This window comes from Brassica rapa, chromosome A09 (assembly GCF_000309985.2).
Source record: "Brassica rapa cultivar Chiifu-401-42 chromosome A09, CAAS_Brap_v3.01, whole genome shotgun sequence".
Classification (NCBI taxonomy): Eukaryota; Viridiplantae; Streptophyta; class Magnoliopsida; order Brassicales; family Brassicaceae; genus Brassica; species Brassica rapa.
Window position 1 is genome coordinate 33,555,177 of NC_024803.2, and position 16,090 is coordinate 33,571,266.

At 35.8% G+C, this 16,090-nt stretch overlaps 3 protein-coding genes across 4 annotated transcripts; 1 reads left to right on the plus strand and 2 right to left on the minus strand.

The window, feature by feature from the left end:
* Positions 1 to 49: 49 nt before the first annotated feature.
* On the minus strand, positions 50 to 3,064 carry LOC103841162. 2 transcript variants are annotated; one of them, XM_033281097.1, is made up of 6 exons: positions 2,558 to 3,064; positions 2,276 to 2,400; positions 2,043 to 2,208; positions 1,792 to 1,963; positions 1,436 to 1,712; positions 50 to 1,355 (listed from the first exon to the last, which is right to left on the minus strand). In XM_033281097.1, the coding sequence occupies exons 1-6, from the start codon at positions 2,583 to 2,585 to the stop codon at positions 285 to 287; spliced, it is 1,839 nt and encodes a 612-aa protein (XP_033136988.1). In that variant the 5' UTR covers positions 2,586 to 3,064; the 3' UTR covers positions 50 to 284. The 2 variants fall into 2 exon arrangements, with proteins under 2 accessions (XP_033136988.1, XP_009115933.2); XM_009117685.2 differs by having other exon boundaries at positions 2,276 to 2,399; positions 2,554 to 3,055.
* Positions 3,065 to 7,447: 4,383 nt separating this feature from the next.
* On the plus strand, positions 7,448 to 14,367 carry LOC103841164. The gene is made up of 5 exons (XM_009117687.3): positions 7,448 to 7,699; positions 7,787 to 8,086; positions 8,597 to 9,733; positions 9,947 to 10,972; positions 11,511 to 14,367. Exons 2-5 carry the CDS (start codon positions 7,900 to 7,902, stop codon positions 14,090 to 14,092), a joined length of 4,932 nt encoding a protein of 1,643 aa, XP_009115935.2. The 5' UTR covers positions 7,448 to 7,699; positions 7,787 to 7,899; the 3' UTR covers positions 14,093 to 14,367.
* On the minus strand, positions 14,145 to 15,906 carry LOC103841163 (RING-H2 finger protein ATL18-like). Its single transcript, XM_033281214.1, has one exon. The coding sequence runs from the start codon at positions 15,826 to 15,828 to the stop codon at positions 15,361 to 15,363; it is 468 nt and encodes a 155-aa protein (XP_033137105.1). The 5' UTR covers positions 15,829 to 15,906; the 3' UTR covers positions 14,145 to 15,360.
* Between the last annotated feature and the right edge of the window lie 184 nt (positions 15,907 to 16,090).

Genomic DNA, 16,090 nt, shown 5'->3' on the forward strand with positions numbered 1-16,090 from the left:
GCTTGATATAAGTGTAATAAGCGAAACCAACTCAGGATATGATTAGAAGAGAAGAACTAGTACAAAAAACAGAAGTTAAAAATAACAATCAATGTCGTGTACTTATAACGCTATGAATCACTCACATACATACACCTTTTGCATATTCTTTACAGTATTTTGTTTTGACTTTTGTTTCTAACAAATTTAACACAAAGCTGGTTTGGTTTCTACACACATTGTATACAACACACTAACGTACAACATATGATATTGCAGCTTCGATCACAAAACACACAACAGAATCATACTCGCCTGAACAAGCCGTCACCCGGTCCTGAACCACCACTAGGAGGAAACCCAACCGCACGTGTGTAATAAGGAGTCGAATACATCTCTCTACTACGCAGAACTGAATCAGGATACAAGCTTCGAGTAGGTGTCATGTGAGTATACGTACTCACTTGTCTATCTAAGTTGAGGCTAGTTGAGGATGATAGTTGGTTACCTCCAAAACCAGAGATGACACTGCCTGAAACACTTGGTCTGGCTTTATAATGTCTAGATTCTTGAGTATCTTCCCTGAAGCCTGCATATAGTTTTAGTCCACCAATGTATGGGGTAGTCAAAGGACGCTCATCCATTGACAAAGGAGGACTCGTGTCAGGTGTATGGCTAATCAGAGCTTTCTGAGTACTCGCAGAAGCTAGAATGCTGTTCCTCGTTGATGCATCAGGTGAAACATCAGTGGGTACTCGGAAAAGTCCAGCACATCCAACAGGAAACTCTACCATGGACCCGGTGTTGGAAGCAGGGAGAGATGATTTGGAACCAGGTGCTGCCTCTATGGATAATGCGTATGAACCTGGTGTTGAAGGATATGAGCTTTCAGATTGATACTCAGGTTTTCTGGTATGTAGGCTATTGACTTTCTCTTGCAGAGACAGCTTAGCTTGCTGCAGCGCAGTGAGCACTGTCTCACAATTATCAGACTTCTCCTTTGACGCTGGAACTAAAGGGTAATCTACTTTCTGGAAGGTAGTGGCATTACTACGAAAGGAGCTACCTCTCGAGTTTGGCTGAATAGTTGATGAAGAGTGCTGGGAGATACCTTGAGAGCTCTGTGAATGAGAAGACTCACTTTTAGGACTCTCAGGTATTTGTTTTCCTTTGTCTCCTGAAGGAAATGCATCTTGTTCCAAAGCTTTGGTTCCGCAACTTTTGCAGCACTTATCAGATGATGATGTTACTGAATGATCAGGCGAACCTTGGTCAGCTTCATTGGCTACTAGTGTGGAACCTTGAAGCTGAGTTTGTGTTTTTTCTCCATTACTTTCATCTGTTACATCTGAATGGTTTCCTACGTCACATGAATCCTGCAAGAGATTAGAGAAGAGATAAGATATCAAGATCTTGTAAAGTTCACAGCCTAAGCTCTGAGACGCAAGGTATATACCAGGGCAGATGATTTATTATCTGTGAAGTTTTTCTCCCACTGCTTTTGAGTCTCTTCCATATCTTCAAAAGAACCTATAACTTGTGCACGTTTCGCCAACGCTCTCTCCAAGTTGATATCCATGCTGTCTTTCTTCTCTAAAACATTCTGAAAGATTTGGTCCCCCTTCGTAACAGCAACATCATCCACAGTTTTGGATGCCTCTTCACTCGCGTTGGGAACCACTTCAGTATCAACAATTGCATTTCCATCTCCCTTGTGATCTTCAGATACAGTTCTGGAAGGTTAAAGAAATGTTTGTTGCTTTAACACACAACATATAAAAAGCAAGTTTTTACAATAGAGATTCATCAGACCTTGATTCGCTGCGTTTTATTTGTCGACAAGACCTTCCTTGGCGGTGTCTTGGACGCCAAATATAAGCAGACTCGAAACCTCTCTGTCTCCTATTACGCGGTTCCTTGGCCTTGTCGGAAGAAGCTGCCGCTTCTCTCCTGCGCCCTTTCCATGACAGACTTTTGCCAGACACTAGAACGTACATAAATTATACAATTACATCTCAAATTCAGAAACTTTATACTCACACTGAGAAAAAAAAAACGCTTACCTGAACTCGTCTGAGAGTAGCTTTCTTGATCAGAGGTTGAATCATAACCGTCAGAGACATCATTAAACCCATTTTCTGCAAGGATGGCGAGGACATCAGCAGTCGCTTGTTCTGCCTTCTTTCTCTGTAAAGACACAATCTTTAGCTGTTCCTCCAGCTCTGCCACCTAAAGATCAAAACATGAGGATGACATTAAGGCTAGGAATGATGAAAAATAGCGAAAAGAGATATACTTTATCAGCGAGGCCATCAAGCTTAGCTCTTGCGCTCTTGGAAACAGCTCTTTCAGCAAGTAAACGCGCACGGAGAAACTCAATGGTCATTGAAGTAGGATCTTGTGCGTCTGAATCATTACACCTGATCAAATGAGGTGCGGATCAACCAGGTTTCTTAAAATGTGATTCGATTGCAGAAGATTCAAGTCAATATGGTCGTTGACAAACTTGTAAGTAAAGAACCAAAACAGAGACGATTGAATTTGGAAAAACGGACAGAAGAGAACAAGTATTACCGATGATGATCCAACTTGTCCTGATGAGCCATCACCAAAAAGAAGAAGATCCAAAGTTCTGTTATAGTTTCGATCTCGAAGACTTGTCTGCAATAACTTTATGCTGCGTAGAGCCTGCGGTGAGAAGCCGTCTCTCTTTCTCTCTCTCTAATAAATTAACTTGAGTAGTCAACAATGAAAGGTTTTAATTTCTACCTGTTTAAGTATGTTTCTATGTTCTCATTGGCTCTAAATGATAAATTAATTAATAAAGATGATGATAGCTAATTTATGATTAAATAAGTCTTAAAAAAAGTCTTACAGAATATCTAGACAAAGTAATATATTATTAATATTCTGTTTAAAAATAAGCTTTTCTAGAGTTTTATGCATAATAAAAATATAAAAAATATTATAATAACTACAATATTTATTTTCTATGTAGTTTCCAATAATAATCAACAATAAAATTTGTTGAAAAAAATCAACAATAAAATTTTATATGTTTAAATATTTTTCAGTTAATGTTTTTTTAAAGTATACGATTCATTAGCATTCACTAATAAAAAAAATCTTTTGAAAATCTGTAGAGTAAAAAAAAGTTTAAATTTTTTTACAGAGGAAATAATCTTTATCTACGTGTTTAGAATATTATACTATATAATTAAATAATATAAACTCGATTTAACAAAATCAATTAACATATATTTTATATTTAATGAATTTTTTTATGTTTTCATTAAACAAAAAACATAGACTTCACTTTGTATTTTTTAATTGTAAAAATTATAGTGATGGATTTGTGCTTTAAAATCCAATTTTGCTATTTTGAAACTTATCAGACAAGAGTTTTGATTTGTGACATCCTCTATATATTAATTGAGAAGCATTAAAAAAATTAAAACCTTAATTTTGTATTAATTAAAAAACTTCAATCCTAGGTGACACTTCTAAATGCCTTCTAAATTTCATTTCAAAGAATTCTAAAGCATTTAATATAAAGTATAGTTTAAAAATATACTAACAACATTATATAACCCAAAGTATAAGAAATGTCGATTCTTTCCTTAGATGAAAATTACAGAAATACCTAATATTATTAACATATATATAACAATTAATGACTATGAATAATAAAGATTTGATAACAATTTTTTCATCCTTCTTCATTTTTGTTTAATTTTATATTATTTAAAAGATTAAACAATCACATTAACAATACAATAAAAAAATTAGATTTATTTTTCTTATATGTTATATTTTGATTTTTTTAAAATGACTTTGAAATTACATAAACGAGGAAACTTTATACGTTATATTTAAAAAAAAATTAAATGACTTTAAATTACAAAAATAATCAAACCTTATATATATATATTTATATGTTAGATTTTTTCTTATATGTTACATTTTGAATTTTTTAAAACGACTTTAAATTACAAAAATGTAAGTTTTTCTTAACCAAACAACTAAAAGCATTAAAATAACACGTATCAATTCGATGGTTGATCTGAAACTTTTCAAAACCATATGGAAGATAAATATTAAAATAATTTAACTGTGGAAACAATACTGTTCAATTTTTTCAAAAATGTGTTCGGTGGAAAAAAATAAAGTTTTTGTGTCATAATTTGTTTAATGTCTAATCTGATCAATCCATAATATATTAATCATAGTTTAGTTTCACCATTTTAATAAAAAATGAACCGGTCCGTCTTGGAGTGTTCAATCCGGATATCGGTTCGGTTTCGGTTCGATTATTTTGGTTTTTCAATATTTGGTTTATGAAAAATAGCTACCATATTAAAACCATATTTACTTTGGTTTTTGTTTGGTTTATATACTGTCGTTTTCGGTTTATTCGATTTTATATCAAAATACCATAAAATTGTTTAAAAAAAGTATTTTATTGATTTTATTTATATTATTAGATATTAATTTTTATATAACATGAAGATATTTTGGTTTTTACTATTTAAAATATTTAGTAAACATATTAAGTTAATAATTATAATAGTTTTTACATAATAGAAATTAGTAATCCATAATATTATAAATAACTAAATCTAAACACTCATATTTGATAAAAATAAAACATAAATTTTGACTTAAAACAAAATATTAAGTTACTAAAAACAACGTTTCAATATAAAAATCAAATTAATAAAATAAATTATGTATATATTCTTAATTATATTATAAACTTTACATATAATTATACTACTATATTTTAAATTATCGGTTAATTCGGTTTGATCGGTTTATATACCAAACCATATCCATATACCGCGGTTTTCAAAAATGACATCCATTCGGTATATTTGGTATTACCAAGTCCAAACCACTTTCCCTATTTCGGTTCGATTTTAATTGGTTCAATTTTAATTTCGGTTCGATTTTAATTGGTTCAATTTTAATTAAGCTTTCCGCCTCCTCCATTTCTATCTTCATCTTTGTTGTCTTTCTTCCACTAACTACAATGGTTATTGCATTCTTCGTATCACAGACAACAACTCTAAAAATCACTATTACATACACATACATATATATGTCAATATCGCCGTAAGAACCCTTAACAATACACAAATCATTTTAAATTGCAGTATGAACTGGAGGTTCAGTGTAAAACTGTATCCGTGGGTAGATACTATTTCTATGGTCTTAACTATATTATGATTGTCTAGAACATTATGACTTCAATGGTTAGGACGGACTTTTTTCTGCATTCAGGCTACGAGTTCGAATCATGTTGGAAGGAACTACCTCATAATGTCTTTAGACACCATACAGATATAGATCCATACTTTAGAGTTCATTTGTATATTCGAAAAGAAAGTCTATCCGTGAACTACACATTTTCTTAAAGATTAGTCTGAGTCATTCCATAGATCCAGAACATCTTCAGGTTAAATCTATACTATTAAAAGAGAAGGAGTCCCAAAAAATCTACTTAGAAAAAGTTGTTGGACCTATTTACTAAACTTAACTATTTTTTTGGTCTCACCTTATATTTCTATAATTATACACTAATCAACCTTATATTTCTCTAACTATAAAATAACCAATGCTTTTATTTAATACTCAACTTACTATAATACACCAAAGATTTATACATCAATATTATTAATTCAGAATCATTGATATATTTTATCCCTGTTTTTCCTTGAAATATTACTTTTGTGCCATTAAACCTATTAAAAAAGTAGATTATTTTATAACTGATTTAATAATCATACAATCCACGATCATTTTTCTTCAACAAAAACAGTTACTATAAAAACATTTGGATTTATTGGTAATTAAATTCTGAACAATACCATACTTTTAATTCATATTAAATGTTTTATGACCAAAACTAACATAAAAACATGATGCAAGTACGGTTAATAGAAAGTTAAAAACATGATACCATTCGACGGTCAAAACATATTAACTTCCAATTATGATTAGAAAAATACTTCACAGTACAACAACAAGCTTAATTATATTTCAAAACTATAACTTTTTCTTTGAAAACCTTCCTAGGTTATTTTTGTGATGAAAATCTTTTATAACTGGGTTTATTAGGAGAAAGAGTTTTGTATAAATATTTTCTCAGGAAATTATAGCATTATTAGAATGTTTTTTATGTTTAAATAAAATACATTATTTATTTTTAACATTTATAGGTAACTCAACTATACTCAACTTAATAATAATTTTATTTCTAAAACTCAAAAATTTAATCTTAATATAGTCATTATAAAACCTATAAACTAGAATGTATAACATAAAAAATGTAGTTTATTCAATTTTATATCTTAGTAAAATTTATACGAGAAATTTAATCAAATTTTGAAAAATATTATCATGTTATTTTAGACTTTTTTCATGTCATCTGGTATAGATTCACGAGTTAATATTGGTTTTAGATTTTAAAAGATTTTAAATAATGAATTTTTATTAAATTGAAACTAGATTATATGGTGACTGTGTTTACTGGTTTGATTGTGGATACCACTTATTGGTGTTTTGGTTTCTTTTAGTGGAAAATTAGGCTGAATGTTGAGGATTTATTAAGATATTTTTTTAATATTTGAAAAAAATGTTTGAGTAATTTGTTTTTATTGGATAATTCAGCTTATAAATAGTATATTTAAGATATTTGGTTATTTAGAAATTACATATAATTAACATTTGTAGGTATATAATTTGTATTTTAAAAATTAAAGTATCTATTTATTTTGGTTGTAGATATATATGATATGTTCGGTTATTTATAAATTTTGGTTCAAGTTTGGTTTCATTTTTTCAATTTGATACATGTTGATTATTCGGTTCCGAATAATATAGCCAAACTTATAAATAAACTATCTTATATAAAAATTTCTATTAAAAATTATTAAATTCAAAAAATAAACTCGCGCTTTGTAAGCGCGGATCAAAATCTAGTAACTATATTATGATAATATGTCAGATAATCTATTTGCATTCTAATCAATGAATTTTAATCATATATAAGATGAAATATATACATGATTAAATTTATTATAGTTGTTGATGCAAAATTTGATTAAATATTTTGATAGTTTAATTTTTATTTTAAACAATAAAATAACTAATATATATATTAAATAAGAAGACATAAAATATTTTAAAATTTTCAAAAAGAAAATGGTTAAATTTGTTTAAAATATAATATATATATTTATAAAATATTTGTATTTATGAAATTACGGATATCCACCAAATATTTGTTTGAATAGCGAACTTAATACTTGTTTGAATCGAGAGACTGGTCTTTGGGGATACACGATGGTAGAAGAATATAATTAAGTAAAAATAATATTTATTTTCTTTCTCACATGATTTACTTTCCATTTTTTTAAAAAATAACATAATTGCGGACGCCAAAAATTATTATGAAATAGAGTTTTGTAAGCGTCTTTAGGTTACAAGGGGATTTTTCTCTTTCATTCTTTCTCTCTCTCCCTTCAATTGTCTATCTCATCTTCTTGCTGGAGCTAATTGGAAGAGAGAATCAATCAATCTCCTGACAAAATCCCCAATTACTCTTACGACCCGAAATTCAAGCAAGCTTTTTTTCTATCTTTAGCTTCTTCTTTTTTCCTTCCTCATCACGGTGGAATCTCTCTCAGTTAGTGATTACAGCTCGGCCTCCTTCCAGGTTTCTCTTTCCGCTCTTCTCAACTTTGACGAAACCCTAATTTCTAACTGCGGCTTCTCCGATTTGCTTTTTTTTTTCCCTTTCCAGTTGAAGCGGCCTTCTTTGATTGATTGATTTCAAGCTCCCATCTTATCTCGTTTGGTGACGGGGTCTGGAGTGGGTTACAGGTTAAGTCCTATGCGATTGTTGTGGGTAATTTGATGCCGCCGCAGGATCACTCATCTTGGGATCGGAAGGATCTTCTGAGGCAGAGGAAGCACGAGAGACCCTCCGAGCCGCCTTTCGATCCTCCTCCTTTCAGGTGGAGGGATTCTCCTTCTTCGTCTTCTTCTTCTCACCGCGAGTTTTCGCGGTGGGGAGGATCTGCTGACTTCCGCAGGCCTTCTTGTAAGATTCCTAGCCTTATCTTCTCGCTTATTAGGGCTTATAATCCACCTGCTTCGTTTTTTGTTTTTGTTTATTTTTTTAGATTTAGATTTGGCAGGACGATGATTTTGTTATTACAATTGAATTGGTATTGTCTGCTTTGGAATCTGAAAAGAGGAGACAAGGATATAACTTTGTTCCTGACTCATTATCATAGAAGACGTGTGTTTCCACCAGTAGATGCTTCCAGAATCGTGGATTGTTGTTTGTTTTTTAGCTTGACATGTTATAGATTTGTATAGCACTAAGGTCTTATTTTTGTGGGTTTATTACATCTATGGTTTTTTTCCTGGTAGATTTGTTTTGTTTTAATGGAATCTGTTTTGTTTCCTAGAGTTTTATCACTTGCTGTGCTATGATGGGTTCTGATGTCTTTTGTTCAGCAGTAAAAGTTCAAACTTGTATTATATATGTGGATGAATAGCTCTTGCGGAGTTTCTAATTTTCACTTCTTTGTAATGTTTTCTTCAGCTCATGGTAAGCAGGGCGGAAGGTACCAGTTTGTGGAGGAGTCCAGTCATGGCTACACATCTTCTCGGTCCAGTGCCCGGATGTTTGAAAACGACTACTACAGGCCATCAGCACCACGCGGAGACTGGCGATACACCAGGAATTGTAGGGATGATAGAGTTCCTTTAAGCCAGAAGGACTGGAGGTCCAATACATGGGAGATGAACAACGGATCGTATAGAGCTTTTGATAGGCCATGTGGTGTTAGAAATGGTCGGAGGTCGGTTGAGGAGAGGCCACCACCTGCTTCAGATACTCATACCACTGTGGTGAACTCTTGGGAACAAGCCAACTCCGCTCAGCAGATGGATATTGAGCTGTGCACCCCATCTCGGACAGTTAGATCTAAGAACGAGCAGAAATTTTTGGATCAAAGGCAATCACTTCCTTTAGATCCTCATTCTGAAGGTCTTGGCTTGTTGGATCGGCCTTCTTCGGTGAACAGTTATGAAAATAAGGAGTGTTCTCCAGCAAAGCAATCCAATGGTTTGATGCACGGTCGAAGGTTAGCTGGTGATAATGCATCAGATCCTCCAATCCTCAATGCAGAGATTGAGGGAACTGGGAATCAGATTCTCCTGAAAGACATGCACGATACTAAGTTACATGAAGTTAGTGATTTAGACGGTGTCAGGGAAAATGGGAAGGAGAATTCTCTGGGAGCAATTGGGAAGCTTCCAGTGTGGACCCGTTCTGGGAATTTTGCGTCTCAGAGTTCAGGTTTTAGTCACTCAAGTAGCTTGAAAAGCTTGGGGGCTGTTGATTCCAGTGATGGAAAACATAAAATCCTTCCTAAAACTGTTGCTGTGACTCAATCTTCTTCAGGAGATGTTACAGCATGTCCCAAAACTACTGTGTCTGAGGAGATGAGTTCTAGAAAGAAACAACGTCTTGGGTGGGGTGAGGGCCTGGCGAAATACGAGAATAAGAAAGTTGATGTTAACACAACCGAGGATGGAACAGACTTGTTGGAGAACAGTGCAGAGGAAATACATTCTTTGAACAAAAATACTGCTGATAAAAGTCCTACAGCAGCCAATGCTCCAGATTATGGTTCCCCTACAACTCCATCATCTGTAGCTTGCAATTCATCACCAGGTACGGTACATTTTATAATACATCACTCTGTGTGCTACTTGGAGTTATCTCTATGATTTTACTTGAGCTCTTCTGCCATATTCCCTTATATTTTATAAACATGATTTTCGTTTTCTCTTTCTATCATGTCTTCCACATGTTTTTTATACATTCACTCCTTATCATCTGCAAGGATATTGTAATACCCACCTAATTTCGTTTCTGTATGTGCAGATAAGTCATCTGCGAAGGCTGCTATTGGTGCTAGTGATGTCAGTAACGTGTGCCGTTCACCTAGCCCCGTGTCTAGTATTCACCTTGAACGACTTCCAATCAATATAGAAGAGCTTGATAACATCTCAATGGAGCGAGTTGGCTGTTTGCTCAGTGAATTGCTTGGTACTGATGATCCTGGTACAGGGGATTCCAGTTCCGTCCAGTTGACATCAATGAAGAAATTACTTGCTTGGAAAGGTGATATTTTGAAAGCTGTGGAGATGGCTGAATCTGAAATTGATCTGCTTGAAAGCAAACATAAGGCGCTAAAGCTTGAAAGTGCAAGACAGTGCCGTGTTGTTGGACCCAATTCCGACCTTTCCGAGGGAGATGAAAATGTGCAGCAGGAAGCTTCTTGTGTATTGGGTCTCAAAGCAGTAGCTTCCTCTGTGGCTGAAACATTGGTGAGAGATCCTGTTCATCAGGCTGTTTCCGCCAAGGATCCTGTTGAAATCTTTGAAGATAGTTGTCGAGAAGTTAGTGCTCTACCCCAGTTTATTCCCACTTTCGGAAGCAATGAAGATATATTGCCCATACCGTCTACCAAGGCAGATTCCAATCAGGAAACTATTGACCTTTCTTCTGCTTATGATAGCATGGTGTCTGATGAAGACTTGCTCTGTGCTAAGTTATTATCTACCAATAAGATATATGCCAGTGAATCATCTCAAGTATTTAATAAATTGCTTCCAAGAGATTTCAGTTCGTTTGATGACTCAAGATTCCCTGGCAGATGTCAAAGGCAGTTTGATTCTCATGTCAAAGAAAAAATTGCGGAGAGGATAGAGCTCTTGAGAGCTAGGGAGAAAATTTTGCTCCTTCAGTTTAAAGCGTTTCAGCTCGCATGGAAGAAAGATTTGCGTCAACTAACTTCAGCAAAGTACCAACCAAAGGCTAACAAAAAAACAGAAGTATTTCCGTATGCAAAAAATGGTGGGCATCTGAAGCTTTCCCAACCTGTACGCCTGAGGCTCTCTTCTTCAGGTAAAGTACTTAAAACTCTTTTTCTCTCTGCTTTTTTTTTTGTTAGTAGTTTAAGCTTTCACTGGTTTTGTCTTTGTCTGGATAGAATTCGGTTTTTAACTTTTAACTGTAAGATGCCAGTCTTGTTATGCTGTTCTTTAGATCATTTACTCTTTGATTTTCCTTTTTCTGAGGTAAATATATGTTTAGTTGTAGAAACTTGAGGAGCATGAGTTTTTTAGAGAAAACATCTAGAACTCTTGAGGATTTTTTTGTCAGTGCAATACGTTGTCTGGGCGCCAGAGCTGTCAAATAATGGACATAATTTTTTATTTGGAAGCTAAGTTCAAAGTCATTCCATAATAACGAGTTTGTTTGATTCGGTAAAGCTAGATTAACTTTTGTTAGATTCTGGGTTTATTCTAATAGTCTCCACTGTAATATTAATATTAACACCTAACTTGTATAGCTAGGAGGTCTAGTCCAAAAGATTGCTTTGTAAAACTTTTTGGATTCATCGAATTTTGAAATCTAATAGCTGTTTACTCTTCACGTGCAGCTCAAAGAAGGGATAGTGTAGCCTCCACGACAGAGCTCGTAAGTTACATGAAAAAGCTACTAAAGAATACCCGTCTAAAGCCTCTTAGAGACATTTTGAGAATGCCTGCGATGATTTTGGATGAGAAAGAAAGGGTGAGGTCGCGGTTTATCTCTAGCAATGGGCTGATTGAAGATCCATGCGACGTTGAGAAGGAAAGAACAATGATTAATCCTTGGACCTCAGAGGAGAAAGAGACCTTCCTTAGTATGCTAGCAATGCACGGGAAGGATTTCAAGAAAATTGCTTCATTTCTTACTCAGAAGACAACTGCGGACTGTATCGATTACTACTACAAAAACCACAAGTCCGATTGTTTTGCGAAAATAAAGAAGCAGCGTAGTTTTGGCAAAGAAGGGAAACACACCTACATGTTGGCGCCAACAAAAAAGTGGAAACGTGAGATGGGTGCTGCCTCTCTTGATATTTTAGGTGCCGTCTCCATTATAGCAGCAAACGCAGGCAAGGTTGCATCAACCCGGCAGACTTCTTCCAAAAGGATCACCCTCAGAGGTTGCAGCAGTTCTAGTTCGTTGCAGCACGATGGCAATTACTCTGAAGGGTACTCCCACAGTTTCGATTTCCCTCGTAAGAGAACTCTTGGAGCAGATGTTGTAGCTGTTGGTCCTTTGTCATCAGAGCAGATTAATTCCTGCTTAAGGACCTCCGTGAAGTCTAGAGAGGGGTGTAACGATCATCTGAAGTTTGCTCCTGCTGCAAAAAAACCTCGGATATCTCATGCTACACATAATGAGAACAGCAATGAAGACGATGACTCATGTTCAGAAGAGAGCTGTGGGGAAACGGGACCTATTCATTGGACCGATGCTGAGAGATCTGCCTTTATACAGGGTTTCTCTTTATTTGGCAAGAATTTTGCTTCATTATCGAGGTTTGTCAGGACCAGATCTCCGGATCAGTGTAGGGTTTTCTTTAGCAAAGTTCGGAAATGCCTTGGGCTGGAATGTATACAGTCTGGATCTGGAAATGTGAGCGCATCTGCAAGTGTTGATAATGCCAATGAGGGTGGTGGAAGCGACTTGGAGGGTCCTTGTGCTACGGAGAGTAACTCTGGCATATGTAATAATGGAGTTAGTGCCAAGATTGGTTTGAATACGCTTACCTCACCTCTTAACATGAATCAGGAGGGAGCTAACCATTCAGGCTTTGAAAATGTGGAAGCCGGCCTTAGTAGATCAGAACAGGAGAATGGGCTGGCATTATTGCGTTTGAAAGATGGTACCAATCTCGTGAACACTGCAAATATCAATGGGGATTCGGAACCTTGCAGAGATTTGGTAGACATTAATACTGGTGAGAGCCACTGTCAGGCTGCAGACCAAATGAACAGCAATGATCTACTTTCAAAGGACATTGATGAAGGTAATTTAACATCTGTAGCTGCGGAGAAAATTAAGAGCAGTGATCAACTGTCAATGGAAATAGACGAAGGTAACTTAACACCCATCGCTGTGTCTTCTGACCCCTTGTATTGTGGGTCAATCGTTCTTTCCAATAATATTGTGGAGAAGGGCTCAGGATGTGAAGGTGCTGCATTGCCTAAACAAAGTTCAAAGATGCAGGATGGAGTGATGCAAGCTGCAAACAGAACCAGAAATTCCGGCCTTGAGGCTGAAGCTGCGCCTTCAAGTTTCAGGTACCCCGAGTGTCTGCACCATGTTCCAATTGAGGAAGACCTTGTAGGCGTCAGTGTACCACAAGGAGATTCCAACTGCCATACAGAGCCCGAGTTACCCAATCCTCTTGTTGCCCAAACAAATAACAGGGGCTGGCAGTTTTCTGAGGTCAATCTGGATTTAGATAAGAGAAGTCAGGTCTTGGGCCATGTCAAACCTGAGCAGAATGGTCAATTACATGTGACTAGTACGGGATCTTGTCAAATTCCGTGGATATCATTCACGCAAGATCCGAGCAGGATAATTAGGTCAAAATCTGATTTGATTGTGAAGGCTCAACGTACAGGTGAAGCTTTCTCTCTCAAAAAGTGTACCAGCTCAGCTACTAAGCCTCTGACAGTATTCCAAAAAGATGGAAGATCTGGTCATAGCAGGAGCCATTCATTTAGTTTGTCTGATGCAAAGAGGCTCGATAAGAATGGAGATGTGAAGCTGTTTGGCACAGTACTAACCGCTGATGAGAATGGAAGCAAGCAAAAACACAATCCAGGAGGAAGTATCAGGCCATCATCAATCTTGAGCAGGGACCATGAGACAGGACATCAGTACATTAATCAGCAGCACCTTCAGAATGTTCCTATTACGAGCTATGGTTTCTGGGATGGCAACAGAATCCAAACCGGGCTCACATCTTTGCCAGAGTCTGCTAAGTTGGTTGCAAGTTACCCCGAAGCACTTACCACACATCAGAAGCAGCAAGTTGTTAGTACCAAAGAGATTCAGCTGGATGTCAGTGGGATTCTGAGCTTTGGGAAGCAAATCGAAGATAGAGCAGAGGTCTCGAGTGGTAAGGATAAAGGTAAGATAGGAGGAGAGGTAAATGGTGTAGCAGAAGCAGCAACGTGAATCAAAAAAGCTTTCTTAGGGTCAATGATTAGTTTGTTTTGGAGGTTTGGCATATTCTTTGTTGGTGTCATCCTATCTGTATCATAATCTCACTTTATTGTCTTTTTTCTTCTTAATTTAGAATGTCAGTCAATATAGGCATTTTTTTCTCTCTCTTTCTTTTGATTTTAACTTAAGTTAGCTGATGTTTGTATTTGTAAGGTTGCTGATAATAACATGGAAAGAGTGCTTAGCTTAGCTCTTATGTATGTTTCCCAAGAAGGATAACCTTTAAAGAATCACATGTAATGTTGTCTAGTGGAAGACTAATCCAACTAAACTTGCAGGAGGATATTGTTTTTGTTCTACCTTTTTTTGGAGGATTGGTGGTAATGGCGCCACTGCTTTTAAAACCTGCACGATGGTAACACGATGAATATCAGCTGATTTAGATAGCTGGACACTTTTGCAAAGAAGTTCTGATTTTGACTAGAGTGGCTTTATCATACCTTACGAGTGTTCAACAGGCTTGGTAGCTCTACTACTTGATATGCATGAAGATGAATAGATGATATCCACGGTTCCCGGGAACAGCTTGATTACGTTTTCAGCCTGTACACAACCCCCATACTCCACAAGAACCACTAGTTTGCATCGTTTTATATAATGCAATATTGCATCATACCAAAGTAGTTAGCTCGATATTGTTCAATTTTTGGGGACAGGGAGTGTGGAAAATCTATTGGAATATGCACATTTGTACCCATCTTCAGTTGGAGTAGCATCTACAATATCTGGATCAAAGCATTTTGGCTGTCCTTCCGCAACATAAAGTGGGTCCCCTGCACCTTGCTGCACGTTTAAGCTATATATCTGCTTCTAAGATTTCTTAGATTCACAGTCAAAAAGATAACTGATGGCAAGCAAAATCTTACTAGGCAATGACATAAGCAACTCATGTCCTATACTGCATCTATATATGTATATGGCCCATACAGTAATACCTGCTTGAAGCAACACTAAGGACTGAGATCCGTTTTTTCCATCAAAAAAATGATTCTACTAATCCTATCATTGACTGGGCTTTAGACACACATCCAAAATGTTTGGTTCACACGCAAGGTAACAACTCATCTGGAGGGAAACATAGGAGAGAGTGATGTACAACTAATTAATAGCTAGTGCTGCTGTTGTCTTTGTTAGTATTTCTTAAATAATCATCATATGGAGACAAAACAATACACTGTAAATATATATAAAAGAATGAGTGTGCTAACAAAGAATGAAGGCTACAACAAGTATTCAATCAGATGATGGAGAAACAACAAGAAGAAAAAGGAAACAAGAGAGAGATGAAATGTGGAAGAGGAATGAACATTAATGACATTGTTGTGGGTAAGAGGAGTATGAGTTTGAGAGAATACAAAAGATCTGCAAAGAGGGCAAGTGAGACTGCCACGGAGAAGCCAAGGTTCAATGCAATGGACATGGAAGAGATGATTACATCTTGGAAGTTGTGTCACCGCATCCTCATCTTCATAATCCATAAGGCATATTGAGCAGCATATCTCTTCCTCCTCCTTCTTTTCCTTGTCCCCAAACATCACACTGGTTAGGTTGTAACCTTCATCATCATCATGCGATCTAGCATCTCCACACTGATGATTCTTCAACTTCCCTAAAGGAATGCACACATATGTGTAGAATAGTATGGCTACTGTGCACAAAGGAGACCGTGGAAATAACAATGAAATCATTTTTTTTTTCTTGAGCTTTCTGCTTCTCTAACTCACTCTATCTTTCTATTTATATATACTACTAGCGTCTTCCATAGAATACTATTTTTATGTACTCGGAAGAGCTTTGGGACGGCGCCGACCACACCACCCCCCTTCTCTTATTATTTTTATTTGTTTAAGAAAGTCAGCTATTTCCCCAACTTCAAGAAAACTTATGAAGAGTTTATAGTCAACGTACGAGATGATAACATGCTTCCATCTTAAGCATTACCTGATAGTA